At 48.7% G+C, this 21,206-nt stretch overlaps 1 protein-coding gene across 4 annotated transcripts in view; it reads right to left on the reverse strand.

Annotated features, from left to right (window-relative positions):
• Positions 1-978: 978 nt before the first annotated feature.
• BAIAP2L1 (BAR/IMD domain containing adaptor protein 2 like 1) overlaps positions 979-21,206 on the reverse strand; it is a 93,820-nt gene continuing 73,592 nt past the window's right edge. For 2 of the 4 annotated variants that reach the window (XM_047839514.1, XM_047839518.1), the window contains 6 exons: positions 19,697-19,844; positions 17,603-17,819; positions 16,887-16,964; positions 15,655-15,835; positions 2,061-2,098; positions 979-1,567 (listed from right to left, as the gene is read on the reverse strand). In XM_047839514.1, coding sequence (XP_047695470.1) covers positions 1,492-1,567; positions 2,061-2,098; positions 15,655-15,835; positions 16,887-16,964; positions 17,603-17,819; positions 19,697-19,844 — 738 coding nt within the window. In that variant the 3' untranslated portion in view covers positions 979-1,491. The other 2 variants (XM_047839517.1, XM_047839516.1) reach the window with 2 other exon arrangements.

Below are 21,206 nucleotides of genomic sequence, written 5' to 3' on the forward strand. Positions count from 1 at the left end.
GTCTTAAAACCTCCCCCCCCCACCCCCCTGTTGAAAATACCGGGCTTCCGTGAACCCTCCTCTTAGAGGAGCGGTGGACCACTTAACTAAAGTGGACCGTGTTTTCTTTCCTGGCTGGAGCGTCTTTCCTCAAGACAGGTGTACTGCCCGCCAACCACTCAGCCCCTGGAGAGCCCTCACACGGGTCTGACTCCTCAGCTCCTGGAGACCTCGTCTGGTTTGCCAACCCGGCCAGGACAGGAGCAAGAATGAGAAGTGGCACGCACACACACTGGTTTACCTGCGTTTGCCCAGGACTAGTTTCAAGTGTCTAGAAAAACGTTGATAGTTACGGCGAGACCAAAGGGGCTGTGATAAAAAAACAGGGCCCTCTTCGCCCACACACAGTGAATGGCCTGGGTTTGAGTCCTGATTCTGCACTCCTCCCAAACAGGGCCCGATCCCTGGCAGCCAGAGATCAACTCGGCCACTCGCTCCGAGGTCCCTTGGCACGGGACACCCCGGGTTCTGAGGGCACAGGGCAGGTCTCGGGTGAAATGCAGAACTTCCCATCCCGGCTGCTGAGACTCGGGCATATGGCTTTGTACGCGCTGTTTCGGGGCGTGCGTAGGTGTGTCCGTACCCGACTCAGAAATGGAGAAACTTGGACCCCAAGGGGTTTCAGAGTACACCAGCGATGGAGGCAGCTTTGGTCAGCCGGCTTAGCGAGAACGCCCTGGGTCTGCACACGCAGGGTCCTTACACGCGTGAGTGACGCCCATCACCTGCAGCACAGCCTGGTGTGTTTTCATTGGGGAATCCAGTCGGTGACTCCCAGCTACCAAAGTCCGTAGCTCTGGGGTTATGCAAGTACTAAACGTGGCCGTGACAGGGACAGGCAAAACACCTCCGTGCTCTGTAGCTATGTCTAAATCAAGGGGAACTCGGGGATTTCCCCATCTTAGGTAGCTCTACATTTGATTAAACAAAAATTAAGAATTTTTAAGTTAAAAAATTAAATTTTATAGACTATTCATAATTTATATTGCTTAAAATTACGATTTGCATGCTAAGATGCAACTTTACACAACCTTTCCTTTAGATAATGTTATAACGCTAGATAAGAGCACATGCTTTTTAAAATAAAACTGTGCTCATTTCATGCAGAGAGCTGGTCACGAAAGCAGACTATCCCTCATTCTATTAAAAAATAATCACAGAATATTAAAAAAAATGATACAGTAAGGATTGGAACCAAATTTATGGTCTTCTGACAGAATGGGAAGAAAATATCTTCACTGATTTGAGTGGGTCACTAGACTATTATTAAAGACAAACGTATCAACCCAACTATGTTAAATTGAGAAAATGCGTCGATTTGCTCAAGTGGAATACATTTAAAATCAGGCACCCTTTGGCGAAGCTTTGCAACAGTTAAGCGCACACCAAACAACAAATCATTTTGCAAGTGAGAACTTAACGTCGGAGGGACTGGAGCTCCCGGCCTGCTCTTCATCGAATGATCGGTGCAGAGCGATCGTTTGTCACCGTCGGCCGGAGTTTCACCGTCGCGAAGGGGTTTTCTCCGCTGCAGGGGGAGAGGAAAAACCACGTCTGCAGACACACTACAGGATGGGAATTGGGTTTTAGAGGAGCTGTGAACTACCGTCCTTGCTCTGTGAAGTTAGAAGGCTTCTGTATAAAACTCTGGACATTTTCTAGACGCGGACGTTTCACGGTGGCAGTCCTCTCTGTGCACCCATGCCCACCCGTCACAGAACTCTCCAGGGCTGTAGATGCTGTAATGGGAGAGCCCATCTTTCTGTGGCCCTGTGTGGGAGGGGTTACGTGAGAGAGCCATAAGGACGCGGTCTGGATCAAGGTGCCAAATGCAACATGGCCGGGAGGCATCCCTTGGGGACCCAGGCAGAGGCCGGGCAGGCTTCCTGTGCTGTGAGAACAAGGCGGCCGCCTTCTCCTTGGACCCCATAGGCCTAAGGCTCCTCGGCCGGGACACCTCCCCGACCCCCTGCCCCGGGCTGTGCACCTACCAAGACCCCCAGGAACACAGTTCAACGTACCTGAGAAAAGGAGGCTTTGCTGTCCCATTTGCGTCGTTCTGTGAGGAAGATAAAGATGAAGCTTATGGAAGGGTCACGAGACCGGGGACATTTTCAATAAGACCTTAAAGCTAAAGATATCTAAAGTGCAAGGAGCAATTTATGGCTGATGCGTGTAAGCCCACCTGAGGCCATCTCAACGTCTGTCTAAAGTCACCTAAGGGATAAGGGCAAGAACAGAAAACCGAAGACAGTGAGGGGCCCTCACAAGTGCTGGCATGTCTCAGGCCTTGGAAGACCATGGCCCTTAAGCTGCCCAGCCGTAGTGCCTACAACTGGTGTTTTGGGAGCCCAGTCCTGAATGAGGCCATGACAAACAGGAAGCAAAAATAAAACCTTGTTGGGTTTTGGTGCCCACAGATGTGCCAAGGGCTAGCCAGAGATCTGGTGGGAAGTTCCAGAAGATGAGACGACAGAGGGACAACACTGCCCTTGCCTTCAGGAACTACCAGAGCCTGGGGACTTGGGGGGTCTCCCAGTGTGGCCAGGGACCAGGGGTGTGTGTGCCTTCTGTCCTTCGTTTTATAAAGCTAGAAGGCTTTCAGAATTTGCTTTAAATCTGCTCTGGCTGTTGAAAAAAAATCACTGGCCTGAGCGCCTGAGCTTGTGGGGCTAATTCTCAGATGGCTGCCCAGGAGAGGGCAGTGTAATGCTGTCTGAGCCACAGGCCACCAGACCAGACCAGACTCCTGGAAGCTCCCAGGATTCCCAGTGGCCTCAGGGCATATGGGCCTCTGAACACTGAAGGATAGATAGCTCTTCTCACTTCTGGTTGCCAGCCTAGGGTCAAAGGCCATAGTTGGAGGCCAAAGCCCAGGTCAGGGCTCTTTCTGCATGGCTCCTCTTGGGTTGTGGACACAGATTCTCGAAGTACAAGAGAGGCTGTGGGCACTGGGGTACTTCAGACCTGTGCCTGCTGTCTCTGTGCCTCTGAAGACCTCTGAGCGTGCTTTGAACCTCGAGACCAGCAGGTAAGCAAGGTCATTCTGATGGGGAGCCCCAAGCACCTGAAGGCAACCCCAGTCAGCCTTGTGCCCCAATTCAGTCTACCTGTTCTTTTGTAATTTATTTTAGAGAGAGAGAGAGAGAGGAGAGTGAGCGGGGGGAGAGGGACAGAGGGGAAAGAGAATCCCAAGCAGACTCCAAACCCTGAGCCCCAACACAGGGCTCCATCCCACAGCCCTGGGACCGTGACCTGAGCCAAAATCAAGAGTCGGATGCTCAACTGACTGAGCCCCCCAGGCGCCCCTGTGTCTACTTTTCATCACAGATGCACACAGCGGCTGCCCTGCTCAGCATGTCCTAATAGGATTTTAAATGGCTGCAAAATGATTTCTTCCTACTAGGCGTGCTGAGCTTCCCCAGCAGGCCTCAGAGCAAGTCATTTGTGGGGTAGCGCTCTCGTTCCGTGACGGTTACAGGCTAATTTATGACTTACTGAAAAAGCACCAGGATGCCTGCCCTGCAATGGCACGTGTGCTCAGTCCGCTGGCAATGGCATGTTGCCTAGAGCAGACAGCCCGTGCGCAGAGGCACCAGCTCACGCAGCAGAGAGGCCTCCAGTGTCCTCCCTCCTGGCCTGGAAAGCACACTTCCTGCAAAGTCAGGTGTGGCTTCTGCCCGTCTTGCACTTGGCCGCAGAGGCACACTCGGCCCTCTTGCTCCTTGATACTGTCTGGAAACCACCTTCCTGCAGCCTTTCCCGGGAGCACGCTCTGTCCCTGCCGTGTGCGTCCTCAAGTCTGAGGAAAGCTCCGTGCGCTCTGAACTGGAAACCAGAAACAAAACCCTCCCTGGAGTACCTGCCAGCCAGACTCAGCCTCAGAGGGAAAACTTTGGGGCCTGTTCCCAGGAGGGCCTACTGAGTCCCGACTGACCCAACTGAACTTTAAAATTTATTTAAGTAATCTCTACACCCAACGTGGGGCTTGAACTCACAACCGTGAGATAAAGCGTCACGTGCTCTACCGATGAGCCAGCCGGGCGCCCCTGACCCAACTGAACTTTAAAACGAGTTTAGCTACATGTGCACAGGCTGTGCCATTTGAGTACTCGGTCCAGACATTTGAGAGAAACAAAAATGGCTGCAGAGATGCAGCACAGTCAACCCTAAAGTGACAAGTGACGACTCCGCTGTGAGGAAGGAAGGTGAGAGTAACCTGGGACAGCCCAAAGCTATTTAGTGCCAGGCAAACCCGGGTCCTGGTGTGGTACGTACCCTGCACACATCCTGGCCAACCTACACGCGTGCACGTGGGCACCAAAACCCCACCGGGATACTCAGAGCAGCCCTGACGGGCCAGCCTCAACATCTATCAACAGGAGAAGGGACAACAGCCTTCTATCCAGTGGATCCACGCAGTGATGGAGCGCCACAGGACAGCCCAATGTGTGGTTCGGTTCCTCTGAGGCCCAGACCAGATGCGCCATCACAGGGTCCGAAGTTGGGGCCGTCTGGACTGAGAAGGGGTAGCGCCGTGTGTGTGTGGGGGGGGGGGGGGCTTCTGGGGGGCTGATAATCTAGGTCTTGCTCTGGTGCTGGTTATATGTAGCTGCTTTGTGAAAAGTCCTGCACTTTCCTGTATATGGCATTCTTGAATGTCTGCTTTTAGAAAAACAGGACATTTTCAGAAAGGTTTCTCCTCTAACATACTTCCACTAAGCCCACTCCTGTGTTCCCTTTCCTTCCATTGAAGGGCACCCCCAGGCCGTGTGGCGCTGCCCTCATTCAGTCTGTTAGGAAGGCTCATGTTGTGCTCAGAAGCGTCTGCGGAACCGTCCCTCCAAGCTGACCACACGACCCCGTCCCTTGCGCTGGCCAGTGCCCCAAGCCCGTCCGTCCATCCTGCCTGCTGCCTCCAAAAGCTCCAACTGAACCTGTCCCTCCACAGCCTCCCTGAGGCTGAGTCATGGGGTTTGGGTCTCCTGGTTTCTGCGTTCCCCAATCTGTCTTCCCCTCTTCCAAACACCAAAGTCTCTGGAGGCCTTTCTTGGTCCTGCGTCCCTGGACCGGACTGGTCTTGATACGCCTCCTGCTGCCCCAGGGCCCCTCTGCACAGGCTGCAGGTCGTGAGCCACATTCTCCACACGCATGGTGCAGGGCACACAGCACATGCTAGAGCAGGTCTGTGGAGCTGAGCTCCCCAGGGTCCTGCAGCCCCCCGGCAGAAAAACTCCTTCTACAATGTGGGCCTTGCTCTGAGTCAGCAGTACGTATCCCGCACTTTTCTACAGACTTCACAAAGGCCAGCACCTATGGCCTCAGAGGCACAGCTGGTTGCACGTTCTGTGTCCCCTTCCGGCAAGCAGCACGGTGCTGGCCTGGAGTGTACTCAACACGACAGGAGGTGATCAAGTGACAAAACCAGGCACCACGAGGGGCTAGGCATGTCATTATGAGCGCGGAAAAGGTTATCCGTGAGACAGTAAGGGCAGTGAAGGCCTTGGCAGCAAGATAACCCATAACCAGCTTATTTTGACCCAGCAGGAACAGGCAGAGTAGGGCAGATCTTGTGATTCCCACAGAAAACAACACCCAAGTCCACCTTGCGTGGGCACTTGCTGCCACGTGGTGTCCATCCATCTTCCCCTTCCCACTAGCCAGGCTTCTGCTTGGGTGTCCACCACATGCCCACATACCTGAAGGCAACTACTTGGTCCCGGCTTATGGGCGGTCCAGGTCAGCATAAGACCACCCCACACAGTCGTCCTCCTGGCAGTAGGCAGACACTCAGACGAGACAGGGACTTCTGTGGCCCAGTGAGAATGCTGAGGGGGGTGACCTCTGCTCTCTGCCCACTGGTGATATGGAGCCCATGTCCCCAGAAGACAGGGTGACTGATGAGAGAGCCCTGAGGGAGGCCTTGCTATCCCAACCCTCTCTGGGCTGCTGTTTTCATCAGATAGTTCCTTCCTGTCTGAAGCTGCTGGAAGTCAGCTCTTACCTGCAACACGGGCAGCCCTGATGCTGGTTTTAATTTTTGATGTCTGTTTATTTTTGAGAGAGATACAGCGCATGAGCAGAGGAGGGGTAGAGAGAGGGAGACACAGAATCTGAAGCAGGCTCCAGGCTCTGAGCTGGCAGCATAGAGTCAGACGCGGGGCTCAAACTCCTGAGCCATGAGATCATGACCTGAGCCGAAGTCGCACAGTCAAATGACTGAGCCACCCAGGCGTCCCATCCTGATGCTTGTTTTAGATGTTAACAGCTAATGCCAATCCTCAACGTGGGCTAGACTGATCTCACGAATCACAACCTCTGAACTAGTTCAACCCCTTTATTCCTAAAATGGGGACACTGAAGGCCAGACAGGGAAGAGTCAACTACCCTGGGGAACCAAGGTGTCCCCTGTGGAGAGGAGAAGCAAAAAAACAAAAAACAAAACAAACCAAAAAGGCCACACTCCGGGCCCTCCCTCAGACACACTTGTGGCTTGCACAGGGCAGTGAATGCTGAGTTTGAGAAGCAAATGTATGTGGAGGAGAACTTAGTTTTCAACAGCTCTTTCAAGCCTGGTTCTCTGATTATTTAACAGCCCTGTGCAACAACAGAACGTGGCCATCAGACCCTCCAGCTTCAGTCCCAAGGACCACTCCCCCAAGCCCTCCAGGGAGAAGTCGGTGTCTCAGAACATCACAGGGTAGCTACAGAACTGTGGGGCTGGTGGGCCCAGGAACATTTTATGGTAGGCAGCTCCCAGGATTGGGTGTTTAGTATACTTAATTAAGCCTAAGAATCCTGGTGTTTTAAGACTACATGTAACTGACAATAACAGTTGTACATAAAAATTAAGTATAAAAGTATTAAGATGCTTTGCCAGCTGCCATGGATCCCAGCATCTGGCTGAGACAGAACATACCTTTCCCCAACATCATCAGCTGGTTTAAAAATTTTAGTTTAGGAAAAATAAATTATCAGCCTGGCTGGGCATAAAAACTTTTGAGATACAAAATCCCAGGACCGCGTACCAGGCAGGCCTGAGTCATGCTACATGCTTCTCTGCCATCATGTTTCTAGATCAGGCTTTTAAATGGAACACTGTTCTGTTTTTGTATGATCTATACCTGATTGTCCAAAATGGTAGCCACTGCCTGCATGACCCAGTCCTGGGACATTTCTGTCCAATCCTCTAACTGTTATGAGTCACTGATCAGCCCTGCCCATGCCCTGACACTGGAGGATTAGATCCTGTGCCTCCGGCTGCTCGGGCAAGAGGCTACCGAGCCGAAGCGGCCGGTTCCAATGCCAGGAGCTTCCAGGGCTCCTGAGATCACTTCTGGGGAGCAGAACCAGTTCTCGTGTGCCTCCCCGCAGCAGGCCCGCAGGTTTCAGTTATGTTCGCGGAACTCCTGATCTGGCTTGCCAGTGATGAAACGCAGTCGCTCGGCTAACAGAACGGGGTCAGCAGAGGAGCACGTGAGGGTGTCCGCCGTTGGAGGTGTGGGGTTTTTTCTTTGGCAGTTTGCATAGGGTCTTGAAATAGGACTTCAAACGTCAGTGACAGAAATGGAATATCAATCATTTAATCTCACTGTGCAACCGGGAAGCACTGTGTACGTATTTTGGGGTCATTACTCTCTGGTCTTACAGATAAGGAAAACTGAGTTTCCTGAAGAGGGTGATGGGGGAGAGCGCCCCTGAAGTCGTGGCCGGCAGTATCTTGTTCAGGGAGGCCCTCTGACTTTGTGGGTGTTGCTGATTTTTAAAAACCAGTTAGGGGGCGCCTGGGTGGCTCAGTCGGTTAAGCGTCCGACTTCAGCTCAGGTCACGATCTCGCGGTTCGTGAGTTCGAGCCCCGCGTTGGGCTCTGGGCTGATGGCTCAGAGCCTGGAGCCTACTTCCGATTCTGTGTCACCCTCTCTCTCTGCCCCTCCCCTGTTCATGCTCTGTCTCTCTCTGTCCCAAAAATAAATAAACGTTAAAAAAAAAAAATTTAAAAACCAGTTAGTATTTTCTTGTGACCTTTATGAACTGGTGTTCTCCATTACCCTCCAGACCACAAAACCGAAGCAGCTATCATCGTTACCTGCCAGTACCTCGGGAAGAGCGTAGAGGGGACAGTGGGACCTGTCATACGGAGCGTTCTGATGGGGGAGGGGCAGGACACACTGATGAACGGCCAGCTGAGGTGTCGGAACCATTTCTCAATCTGAAGGACTCCGAGTCCTTCGCTCTGTGTCTCCCCCTCTCCTCCATCTCCCAAGGCCCCACAGTCCACCCCACGGTCTGGGAGCTTAGAGAGCTGGGCTGGCAGCCTTCCTGTAGCACACCAGCCCAGGCAGCAGCATGGGGCTCGTCTGGCACTCATAAATGCCTGGTCTGAGGAAGTGTTCTGATCCTACTGTGTGCGGGTGCTGGGGAGGGAGGGTAAAATATCTAGTCGGGGTGCCTGGGTGGTTCAGCCAGTTGAGCATCTGAGTCTCGATTTTGGCTCAGGCCATGATCTCCCAGTCTGTGAGTTCAAGCCCTCATAGGGCTCTGCACTAGCAGGGCAGAATCTGGTTGGGATTCTCTCTCCACCCTTCTCTCTCTGCCCCTCCCCTGCTCATGCTCTCTCTCAAAAAAAAAATAAATAAATAAAACCAAAAAATTGAAAAAACAGATTTGCCTATATTTTTCTCAAGGAGATCTACTGAAGTGCTAACAGCAGTCATCCTGGAGGTGAAGTTACGGATAGTTTCTAACAGAACAAAAGTTCTTTGGTTATTTTTATAAGTAGCAAATTGTGTTACTTTAAAAAGAGGTATTTTGGGGGCACCTGAGTCAGTTAAGCATCCAACTCCTGATTTTGGCTCAGGTCATGATCTCACAGTTATGGGATTACATTCCCCATCGGGCTCCATGCTGAACATGAGCCTGCTTAAGATTCTCTCTCCCTCTCCCCTGTGTGTACTCTAAGTAAATAAATAATAAAGAAGTATTTTAGGGGCGCCTGGGTGGCGCAGTCAGTTAAGCGTCCGACCTCAGCCAGGTCACGATCTCGCGGTCCATGAGTTCAAGCCCCACGTCAGGCTCTGGGCTGATGGCTCAGAGCCTGGAGCCTGTTTCCGATTCTGTGTCTCCCTCTCTCTCTGCCCCTCCCCCGTTCATGCTCTGTCTCTCTCTGTCCCAAAAATAAATAAACGTTGAAAAGAAGTATTTTAAATAAGGTATAATGATTAGATATTTTAACTTGGACTTTGCTCTTTAACTTAGGTCTGCAGCTGTGATGGCCCAGTAGAGTTACGGGAAATCTCATTTCAGCAAGTGTTTATCTAGCAAACAGCAGCATTTGGGGAATAAATGAATGAATGAATGAATGAATAAATAAATAAATATGTGTGTATATATATACATACACACACACATATATATATAGCTTTTTTTTATGTATAATATAGTTGAAATAGTTGTTTTCATTTATGTATAATAGATATTATACATATATAGTATACAATACATATATGTATGTGTATATACATGTATATATATGTACAGTATATATGTGCATTAGATATACATATATTTTAATATATATATAATACATAAATGAAAACTATTTCAATAGGGATAAATGTTACTAATTCGAGAGCATCCTTATTTCTGTCTCAAGAGTGGGGTAATTTATCAATTTATTTGTAGTAGAATCTGAGACAAAATTTTTACCATAAAGCCATATCTATGTTAAATATAGTAGAGCATGAAATATATATACACAGATGAAAACATTTTTATCAAAAGTGAGAAGAAGGGTCTCTCAAACTTTGTCCTTTTCTTTTTCTTTCTTTTTTTTTTTTTTTTTTTAAAGAAAGAGCTGAAATGCATGAGGAGCAGAGAGAGAATCCCACACAGGCTCTGTGCTGACAGCACAGAGCCTGAAGTGGGGCTTGAGTTCACTTGTGTACTCTGTACTTTAAAAATCCATAAGTAACTTTGTCTTTAAGGAATAAAAATACATAATACCCTGATTATTTTACATTATTCAGAATGTTTTTCTAGTAGTTCACATGTATAAATTATAGGTAAGAATGTTTTGTTTTTTTTTTTTTTTGTAATGTTGGCATTTCAAAGATCTGGAACTCAGAATTACATAAATTATCAAAAAAACTCCTGGGGCCCTGGGTGGCTCAGTTAGTTGAACGTCTGGACTTAGGCTCAGGTCATGATCCTGTGGTTTGTGAGTTCAAGCCTCACGTCGAGCCCTGTGCTGATAGCTCGGAGCCTGGAGCCTGCTTCGGATTGTTTTTCCCTCTCTCTGCCTCTCCCCTGCTCATGCTCTCTCTCAAAAATAAACATTAGGAAAAAAAAAAAAAGCTCCAACATACATTAACGTGAGCAAACCAGAACTGCTTCCAAAGTGAAGACAGGACGATGGTTTCTCCAAGCAGGCCACAGTGGTCACTAGCTCCGTCAGTTCTTACCTCTTAAATAACTTGTCATCCCTTCCCATCTCCACCGAACGTGACTCCCACCGCCCTCATTCCCTGGACAACTGCACCGCCTCCTGCCCGTCACCAGGCCCCAGCGCACACCCTGAGGGCCATCAGCAGATGCCTGCCGTGCAGGAGGACACAGGAAGGACGACGCATGGCCCAGACATCCTGGCTCGGTGTGCTTTTCTCCCAGCCTGTCCCTCCCACCGCCTGTCTGGCTGTGGCCCCGGACCGCACGTAGCCACCACGGTTCCCACAATGCACATCTGGAAGGCTTTGTTTGGTCAGAGCTCTTCCTTTAGAACTTGGCTCAAATGCTTGCGACCAAGAAGCCACCCCTGGTGCTTGCCAGGAGCCCGAGCCCTCCCTCCCCTCCCCCCCCACGTCACATCTTTGCCCCCCACACTTTCACATGGCTCCACTGCTCACTGGACTCCACTCCTAGGCTGCTCTTCTTCCTGTTTGTTTCCCAAGGGCTAGCACAGGGCCTGGACCATGCATGGTAAGTTTGTCAATCAATGCTCAATGGATGAATTCCAACGTGAAGGCCTCACCGTGGTCCACAGATCCCTTCTACACTGTACATCTTCACACAGCATTTAACTGTCTTTAAAAAAGAAGTATGGTTGGTCACAGTTGTCTGATGCCACGGAAACATTAGTTACCAAAGTTATGCGACCTCACTACAGGTATTGACTCCTTTGCCTGTTGGAAGTACTAAACATGCCTTTTTTATGGAAGGTTTCAGTTATTAATTGGGGCATGTGGGTGACTCAGTCGGTTAAGCACCTGACTTTGGCTCAGGTCATGAACTCAGGTTTGTGAGTTCGAGTCCCACATTGGGTGAGTTCGAACCCTGCTTCCAGTGAGCACTGCTTCTCTCTCTCTCTGCCCCACGTGGGATTCTCTCTCTCCCCCTCCCTCACTTGCTCCCTCTCCCTCTCTCTCTCAAAAAAAAAAAAAAAAAGTTCATCAGCATTCATTATTCTGACACTTGCAAAGTGAATCATAACTAAAAGCACCACTGGAACCCATACAAAGAAAGCATTTTCGTTAAGATATTTGAGGCTTCTAAATGTTATATGAGGGACAGCTGGGTGGCTCAGTGGGTTAAATCTGACTCTTGATTTCAGCTAGGTCATGATCTCACAGTTAGTGGGATTGAGCCCTGCAGCCCTGCTTGGGATTCTCTCTCTGCCCCTTTCCCCGCTCTCTTTCTAATATAAAAACATTTTTTAAAAATGTTACATGAAACCAAACATTAATGGCTGCTAAGATGAAACACTAGAAAAATGTCTTCTGGCTTACAAGACAGAAATAGGGGGCCTGACTGTAGTATCAGGGTGATGCTGGCCTCAGAATGAATTAGGAAGTGTTTCCTCCTGTTCAATTTTTGGGAAAATGTTTGAGAAGGATGGTATTAGCTATTCTTTATTATGTTGGGCAGGAGAAAACAGGATTTTTCATTGTATCCAATTCAGCGTAATAACAACTGCATCAGTACTTTTGTCATAAAGCTTTACTGACATGGTAACAATACTGAAAGTTTTCTAAAACCGAGACTGTGTTGGCTAAAATGTCAGTGTTTTCACTTATAATTTCAGTGTTAACTATGATTTTGGGGCAAGGTTCTTTTATCTTAAAAGACATTACGTAGCCTTAAAGTAATGGAGCGAGGCGGTTATTATCAAAGCTGCTGATACCACAAAAGGAGAGATAACTAGACATGTGTCCCCCTGGATGGACTAGCCACCACCACCACTGATGAAACGCTCTAACAAAACAGGCAAAGAAACAAAACAATAATACCGAATCTGATCAAGGCCGAGAATACAGGAGAAAGGGGAATGCAGTAAAGGATACCATGGGATTGCATTCAGCAAAATTGAGCCTGGGGACACCCTCCAGGACAATAATCTGGTTCTTCCAGGTAAATTACAAGGAAAAAGATATGACGAGACTCGTAGGTACAAACACTCATCATGAGGCTTGGTGACCAATTACAGTGTATGCAGCTGGTCTGGATCCAGATTCAAACTATACTGTAAAAATTTTAATAAGACAACCAGAACTTTGATGATTGAGGAATGATGATTGATGACATTGAGGAATTACTGTCAATTTTTAAAGATATGATAATTGGTATTGTGGTTGTGTAAAAATGAAAGGTATTCTATTTAAAGATAAAATTTTTAGGGGCGCCTGGGTGGCTCAGTCGGCTGAGCGTCCGGCTTCGGCTCAGGTCATGATCTCGCGGTTCGTGAGTTCGACCCCGCGTCGGGCTCTGTACTGGCAGCTCGGAGCCTGGAGCCTGCTTCGGATTCTGTGTCTCCCTCTTTCTCTGCCCCCCCACCCTCCCCGCTCATGCTCACTCGCGCGCACGTGCTCTCTGTCAAAAATAAACATTAAAAAATTAGAAAATAAATAAAATGTATTATATTTAAGGCATTTATACGTGAAATGACACGAAGTCTGGGATTAACACTGAAATGACAGAGTAGCTGGAGGCAAGGTGAAAAAGACTGGTAAGTGACCTGGTAATTGTGAAAGCTGGGTGTGAGAGGATCAGGTCATTAGATATCTGACTCTTTCCACTTTTGTATATGTTTGAATTTTTCCCTAAGAAAAAGCTGAACATCAAAAACAGGAGAAGGCATTACAGACAGGTCACACCAGGACAGCATACCTTGGTATTCCTGGATCCTGAGTTTTGTGACATGCACTTGTAAGGTTTGTTTCCCCCGGTAAAAGGAATTGTATGCTTTTCAAAATGCCTTAAAGTCATTTCCAAACGCTGTGAATATTGCTTTAAAATGTATGAGGGCCTTTAATAAAACAGCATTTGATATCTTTGTCCTTCCAAGCGATTTCTTTTCCACGACAACAGAATGGAAAAGCTCCATTTCCAAAAGCTGTGTGTCATTCTTCTGAAAATAATTTTTGAGTTAGGTATTCGGAGTAACTTGGAATAATAAAGGTGCAAACGATTACCATACAGTATGCTTCTCTGAGAGGAGCCAGACACAGACATTTTTGAATGAAATTGCAAAACCTTGCACTTCCTGGATCAGAACACGCCACTGCAGCTTATGAGGAAGTAGGCATGTTTCAAAACACCCGAAGTCTCGCACACTGAAACACGGGGCACGATTGTTAAGAGTGCCCATCCCATGTAATCCAGAGACTGCGCCCAGGCACCATTCACAGCCGAACAGAGGCCGCCAGGGGTGCTGACAGCTGGGGCAGGGCTGTGGCTGGGGCAGGGCTGCTTCACACACCCCGTGAGAAGCAGGGAGATGCCTCAGCGTGCACTACTGAAAGGATCACACAATAACTGGAAGATAAAAATCACAGTAGCCCAGAATCACTGCACCCAAGTGCCCGTGGACCACCCACAGTGCCCGGGGGCGTTTCCAGGTGGAAGCCGGCAGCCCCCAGGAGTCCAGCCCACACTCTGGCCCTCACCTCCCCGGCTCCTTCCCACTGCAACCATGCAGCCTCACGGAGGTCCGGACGCCACCTGCCCCCTCCTTTCCCACCCTCCGGTACCGTCTGTCCGTGGCCATGCCTGGATTCCATGGTCTGGAACACCACAGCCCCACCCCTGCAAACACCTGGAACTCTCTGCTCCTCCTCCAGCCCCACCACCTGGTAACCCTCCAACACTTAATTACTTCTTGCCTGAGCTGCGCAGCGGCATGTTGCTGGACAAACGACCGTACCTCCTGGCTTTGTCTGAGATCATGACCCCAAATTGTAAACAGGCATCGGCATACTGCGACTACCTTTCTGGAGCGCAGGCACCTTCTCACTCCTCAAAATGCCTGTGTCACAGATTCTCTTTCTTGAGACTTGCTCGCTCTGCCCCCATCGGCTAATGATCTCACTTCCCTGGCCGACAGAGTGGATGTCCTCAGTTGGGCACTCCCTGTGTGTCCCTTTTCCTGGCCCTGCCACCGAATCTGCCAGGTGTGCTCTTCTGGCCTTCCAGGCCACTGTCCTTTTCTCTATCCTGCCCCTCCTTTGTGATATAGTCTGTCCTGAGACAAAACTGACAACACGCACCCCTTTCTCAATTCTCTGCCATCCTGGAATCATGGCCTCGTTCTCTGAGCGTACCAAGTACGTGCCCTCCTCTGCTCCTGTGTCTGGGAATCTCTCCCCTTGAACCCTGCATGATGGGCTCCTCGCCACTCAGGTCTCAGCTTCGACATTGCCTCCTCGGGAGTGCGGATACGGTCACGTGCTGCCCAGATCCCACTCAGGACCCAGAGACTGGGACTGGGCTGCAGGGGGGTGCTGCCCTCGGTCATCCAGGTTCTTCAGGAAATCGCCCTGGCTAAAGCCCTCGCGCCCTAGATGTTCTCGCAGTCTTGCTTCTCCCCTGCCCGATGCCGCACCCTCTCTCATAGGGGCGCACCCTCGGGATCCCTCATAAGTGCCTGCACGCAAACCTGGGACATCCATCTGAGCTGTCACCCCTTCCTCTCTATCCCTTCACCTTGCTGTGATTGTCTGCATGGCCTCCATCACCGCCCACTTCCTCTCAGTAGAATGTAGGTTCCAGCAGAGCCAGGAATTGGTGTCGCTCATCTCTGTACCTCGAGAGCCCACACCAGGGACCGGGGCTCGGCAGACACAGCTGCCCAAGGAATGAGGGGGCTCTGGGCACCCATGGCCCCTCTGGTCTTTCTTACAGGGTTGTTTAGGATTCTAGAGAACGTACATGAAGCAGTGTTTCTCCAGCACATGGTGCACACTAAACACCTTCTGAAGGCACTGAGATATAGCTACCATTTTTAACCTGAAGTCTCCCTTCAGGGAACAGTATGAAAATTGAAGGAAATGCAGAAAAAGGTGAAGTGACTGGCGGACTGGAGCCAGGACCAAAGGTGAGGAGAGAGTAAAACCTGATACCATCTGATAAACTGCATTTACAGATAAAATACAAACAGAAGAGGGACCGAGTTTAGGAAGCTGAGCAGCAGTGTGACAGAGAAGGGAACGCAGAAGAGACGGACACACGGCGTGCCCCCAGCCCGCCCCACGGTCGCAACCTTCATCCCTGTGGGAACGACAGCCCACACCCCCCACTGCCATTCAGGAGTTAGGTCACAGCGGGTCACGCTGAAGTTCCACTCACAGGAGAGGTGCTTTCTGGTTTGGACACCGGTGCTTTAAAGGTAGAAATACTTTTGGAAATGTCTGCTCTCTTATCTGCAGCCGCTTCCAGGGACAGACATTGCAAGTAATCTGGCGGGGGGATGACCACGCTGCTTTTCTCGGATAAGTTCACGGTGCTGATGCTTCTCACTGGCGCTGGGCTAACAACCAACAGGCAGAGAATGTGCATTACATTAAGATCCCACCATCTGAACCCCGAACATCCTGAACATCCTATGGCCAGAACTGCAACAGATTAACAACCACACAGGGTGTGGGGAAGAGAGGACACACAATAGACCTCTATGTAAAAAGTACTGTCATGTTTTCACCGGTTTATAAATGTGCACTCAAAAGAAAACTAGCTTAATTCAGGGCTGGCTCTTGATTAATTTAAGGAGATCAATAAGAAAATGAAGACTAAAAAGTGTTGAGCACTTCAGATTAAAACAAAACAAAAAGAACCTCAGCATTTTGACATCGTAAACACGATACCTAGTTTCATTCCTTGGCCCAGTGGCTGTTGAGCTACACGGCCAGGGATGAGGATACAGAGACGACACTGATCAGGACTTGGGGGCATCAACTGTGGTGCTCAAAGGTGCGCCGGGACAGCTAGATGGGATGCAGGGCTTCCCTGAGGCGGGAACCACTGAGGATGTGCCAGTTTAGGGTAAAGATGAGGGCAGTCTGGAGGGGTCACTTCTGAGGACCCCACGGGGCAGCCGACTACAACTGTGCAACACACATGCAAGTTTCACAGCCAGGTGTGGGAAAGACCTTCCTGGGTTTTAGCCTTGGCTCCACCTTTCTGTGCCTCGGTTTCCTCAATTTTAAAGCGGCGACCTACCTCATAAGGCTGTTCTGAGAATTAAATGAGCTAGTCAGTGTAAGGCATGTTGGCGCTTCCTAAGTGGCAATGACCATGACGGTCGCCTTGGATTTAGTAACCAGTTGGGGAGGCGGGGGTGTGGTGGGTGGTTCCAGAGGGCTGACGGGGTGAGGAGCAGAGTCTGGGGGCATGCCCTCACAGCAGAAGCCACAAGGGAAACAGCCGCGGGTAACAATCCCCCTTTCGTACTCTCCTACACCATCGGAGGTTTCCCTGTGGGGCTGGCTCCATATGCAGACGGAATTCTGATATGGCCGAGAACATGCGGTCAAAGGTAAGTTTGTGGTCACTGGGAAATGGGAGCCACAGTCAGGTCCTACCTTGGTGTGGGCACACTCATGGCCTCCTTTGCATCTTCTTCCAGCAACTTCGTGTAAGATGCCGGGAACCAACCTCTCCTACAGGTGAGTGAGAAAAAAACCTGATCGTGGGGTCAGCAGCAGAGAAGTGGACAATAAACATACGACGGGGGGACTTGGGGCAGCTCCAGAGCAGACCAATTCCTTTTCACCATGTTACATGATGTGTATTTTATACACAGCATTTATTTTATTTGGATTCTCTTTTTGGCTTTTTTTCCACATTTATTTAATAGGTAAATAATCTACACAGAAACCAACTTAACCACCTTACAGTAAAGCCTATGCACCTACTGGTTGAAATGAGGACACTAGCCTTTAAACTATTTGTGGGCTAAATCTTAACAAAATCTAATGTGCATATTATCCTTGAGAAATCCAAAGTCACATTAAAAAAAAGGAAGAGAAAGAGTATTTAAAGTACTTTCTGAGGCGACTTCATATGATCTATTCAAGAATCAAACTCATCTGCAGATGCACAGACATACAGAAAATGGCCCGGAACAGAGTATAACTCCGATGAACTAAACTACAACTGTAACTAAACTAGGAACTTAACTTTGGTAAAAATACTACAGTGACCACAAGGACTCTGCTGCTCAACGGAGATATAGCGGTTCCCTGAAGCAGCGGGTGGTCCTGACTCCTGCGCGGGCAGCATCTACCCCAAGACTTACGCTTTAGTGGTGTCGTGCTCCCCATAAAGCCAGCCGTCTTTCTCCTCGGGGACGAGCAGCGTGAGGACATCTCCCTGGGCGAAGCTGAGCAAGCTCTGGTTCGCGCCTGCGGTGTGTGGGAAGATGGTTTTCACCTTCTGCTTCTTCATCATGTTCAGTCCGGTTGCGACAGAAACCGATCGCTGTAAACTGGGATCATCTGAAGAATCTGTTAAAACTGAGCACGGCAGCGACTGCTTTTCAAAGAGCGATAACACGGCAAGTTCACAACAGCAAACCCCAGAAAGCCACCCACTCCTGTCTGCCAGCGATCCTTCCACTTCAGCTCCACGCGCCGTATCTCCGAGCCTTAGTCTTTGCCTGGACCGACGGACGGATGGGCGGGGAACAGCGAGGAGCGGAAGCAGAACCGCGGCCTGAGGCCCCTCACCAAAGACGACCCTTGAGGCTAAACGCTCTTCCCCACGCAGAGAGGACACACAGAGGCCAAGCCTCACCCGTGCTCTGAGGTAATCAGAGGCCAGCTGATGCATCACCAGAGGGTCTGATGCCTTCCTCGCCCTCCTCTCCCAACATGAATCCCAAGGCAGGGCGGGAATCTACTCAAACCCCACTGCCCATGCTCTGGGCTGCAAGGAACAAGAGGAGACTGGAAATGCAGCTGTTCTCGCCGTGTTCACTTACTGAACCCTCCCTAATCAGTGCCATCCACGCTTTTGATGCTTCGCAGCTTCCGAGGGAAGGACTAGTTATCATCCACAGTGACTCAATGGGATCACAGCTAGCACGTGGCCTAGCTGGGCACCAGATGCGGGTGGCCTGACCCCACAGCCCGGACTTTGTACATTTCTGTCTCCCTTGGAGCGTGGGCTGATACTTCCCACTCCAAAGAAACAAAATAGCCATTCTGAAAATCTCCTCTCCCGTTTCACCCAGGACAGGGCTGCAAACGCTGCAGTCTGTGGCTCTCTCTAGCCCATGGCTTGAAGGCCATGACTTTCATGAGTGAGCCTGTGAGACACCTATCACAGAGAGAGGGGCCTCTGGTGTCAAAAACTCTGCACAGAGCAGAGCCTAACCAAAGCTGCCTGAAATGTCTGCAAACAGTAACTGGTCCTGATTTATTGAAACAGCATCAACAGAAATTTAAGCAGTGAGAACTTAAGTGTTCAGAAAGCATGAAGTTCTGTTAGAGATGATGAAAAATGCTGATTATAATTCAAACCAAGCCTACTGGTAAGATTAATAACCATAATTTTGTCATGGGAACTTTAATAACTTGTTTTATTGAAAAAAGAAATTTTATTACAATTGCCACTTAATATGGCACTCAGTGTGGAGGCTCTGTACGTTATATTTTAAAATGTAATACCTTTCTTTAAAAAAACATTTTTTTTTAATGTTAATTTTTGAGAGAGAGAGAGAGAGAGAGAGAGGCAGAGCACGAGCGGGGGAGGGACAGGGTGAGAGAGGGAGACACAGAATCCGAAGCAGGCTCCAGGCTCTGAGCTGTCAGCACAGAGCCTGATGTGGAGCTCAAACCCACAAACTGCGAGATCAAGACATGAGCCGAACATGAGTCAGATACCCAACCGACTGAGCCACCCAGGTGCCCCTAAAATGTAACACCTTTCAATAGCACAATTACTCTATATAAACATGAATCAGTACATGGAATTAGTATGTGTTAAAGTGTCACTTATAAAATGTCTTATGGTTTTATAATAAACCTGTACCTTTATTTATTTTGAAGTGTAAGTTCCAATAAGGCAATGCTGAATTCTACTTCATGGTAACATTTATCCAAAATATTAAAAAAAATTTAAAAAGTTATTTAAAAAGGGGCACCTGGGTGGCTCAGTCAGTTGAGCGTCCGACTTCGGCTCAGGTTATGATCTCACGGTTTGTGAGTTCGAGTCGCGCGTCAGGCTCTGTGCAGACAGCTCAGAGCCTAGAGCCTGCTTCAGATCCTGTGTCTCCCTCTCTCTCTGCCCCTTCCCCACTCATGCTCTGTCTCTCAAAAATGAATAAATGTAAAAAAAAAAAATTAAAAAAAAAAAGGTATTTAAAAAGAAATCAAAATAAATATCTTACCTGTTGAATTCTTTATCCTTTCTGAATTCTGTGCAACTGCCGTTGGGTTATTAAACATATCAATCAAAGGACTGGTATACGCTCTGGCTGAAGGAGCTGGGGGCACCTTTGGTGAATATTTAGAAAGGGTGTCATAATCTTTCCCAACCTGTGAAAAATTCCTTATTAGTTTAATATTAGTGTAACACAGCAATGGACTTACAGAGATTTCCAGGGCTGTTGGAACATGTTTTAAATTCTACTTTCTTCCCCAAATTCTCTTAGTTGGGTGGTAATGCCCTATTCTGAATTATTTCAAGATTATCACATTCTTTTCTTCATTTTGTCTTTTTTTTTAAGGCAATTACTCCCCATTTCCCACATCCCCTGGCAACCACTAATCTACTTTCTGTCTCTATGGATTTTAGGGTCCTCTCTAGGTCTATAGGATTTGTCTTCTTGGCTACAGAATTCTACACTTGAAATAATTTTTCCAAAGAATTTTGAGTGCATTGCTCCTTTAATTTCTAACATCTTGTTTTGGTAACAAGAAATCTGGTACCATTAGTGTTCTCTTTTCTTTGTGAGTAATTTATTTTCCCCCCTCTCGGAAATTCTTAGAATTTTCTCTTTGTCTCTTTCTGTAACTTGACCACGTGAGGTTTGGTTTTTTCCTCTTGTCCAGGCTCACTCACTCAGTGTTAAAGCAGGCAGGGTCCACTGCAGTAACTTCTGCAGGGACCATAGTCAGGGCAGAGAGGGGGAGAAGTGGCTGGCCTTGAATATACCTGGAAGGTGGAAACAACAGGGCATGCCTGTGGGTTGGCTGTGACTGGGGAGGGGGAGGGGGAGGGGGAGAGGGAGGGAGGGCGGAGTCCACATTTGTGCCTGAGCTACTGAAAGGATGGAGCTGCCATTTCCTGGATGGAAAAGACTGGAGAAGCATGTTTAGAGTGAGAAAATCAATCGTGTGGTTTTGGACAAGCTGAATTTGAGATCCCCATTAGACATCTGGTGATTCTAAGAAGGCAACTGGGTATCTCCAACCTGTCTAACATTAAGTTTACATCCTCTGTTTTTGTTTGGCATTTTGGGAGAGCTCTTTGGCTTAATTTTCTAAGCAGTTCCATTCTGCTAACAAGCCCGTCTACTGGTGTGGCGTTTTCTTGTTTGTTTTTTTTGTGGAGGGAGGAAGGGGAGGGAGAAATTTAAAAACCTATTTTAGAAGAATTTCAAGGAAGTACAAAAGTAGGAAGAAGAGCACAATAAATCTTTATGTACCCAACACCCAGCTTCAACAGTTACAAATTCATGGCCACTATTGTTTCATATACGCCACACCCATCTTCCCCCATGCCTGGATTATGCTGAAGCAAATCCCAGACATTTCAATTATAAATAATAATCCAATTTTTACTTTCCAAAATCTCTAGTTGATTTTTCCCTGGGGATGTAATATCTTTTCATCTCTTTCTTAAGATTTCTCCTCCACTATTTCCTCTGTTGCCTCCAATATTGGCCATTCTGGTTT

This window comes from Prionailurus viverrinus, chromosome E3 (genome assembly GCF_022837055.1).
Source record: "Prionailurus viverrinus isolate Anna chromosome E3, UM_Priviv_1.0, whole genome shotgun sequence".
In the NCBI taxonomy this organism is placed as follows: Eukaryota; Metazoa; Chordata; class Mammalia; order Carnivora; family Felidae; genus Prionailurus; species Prionailurus viverrinus.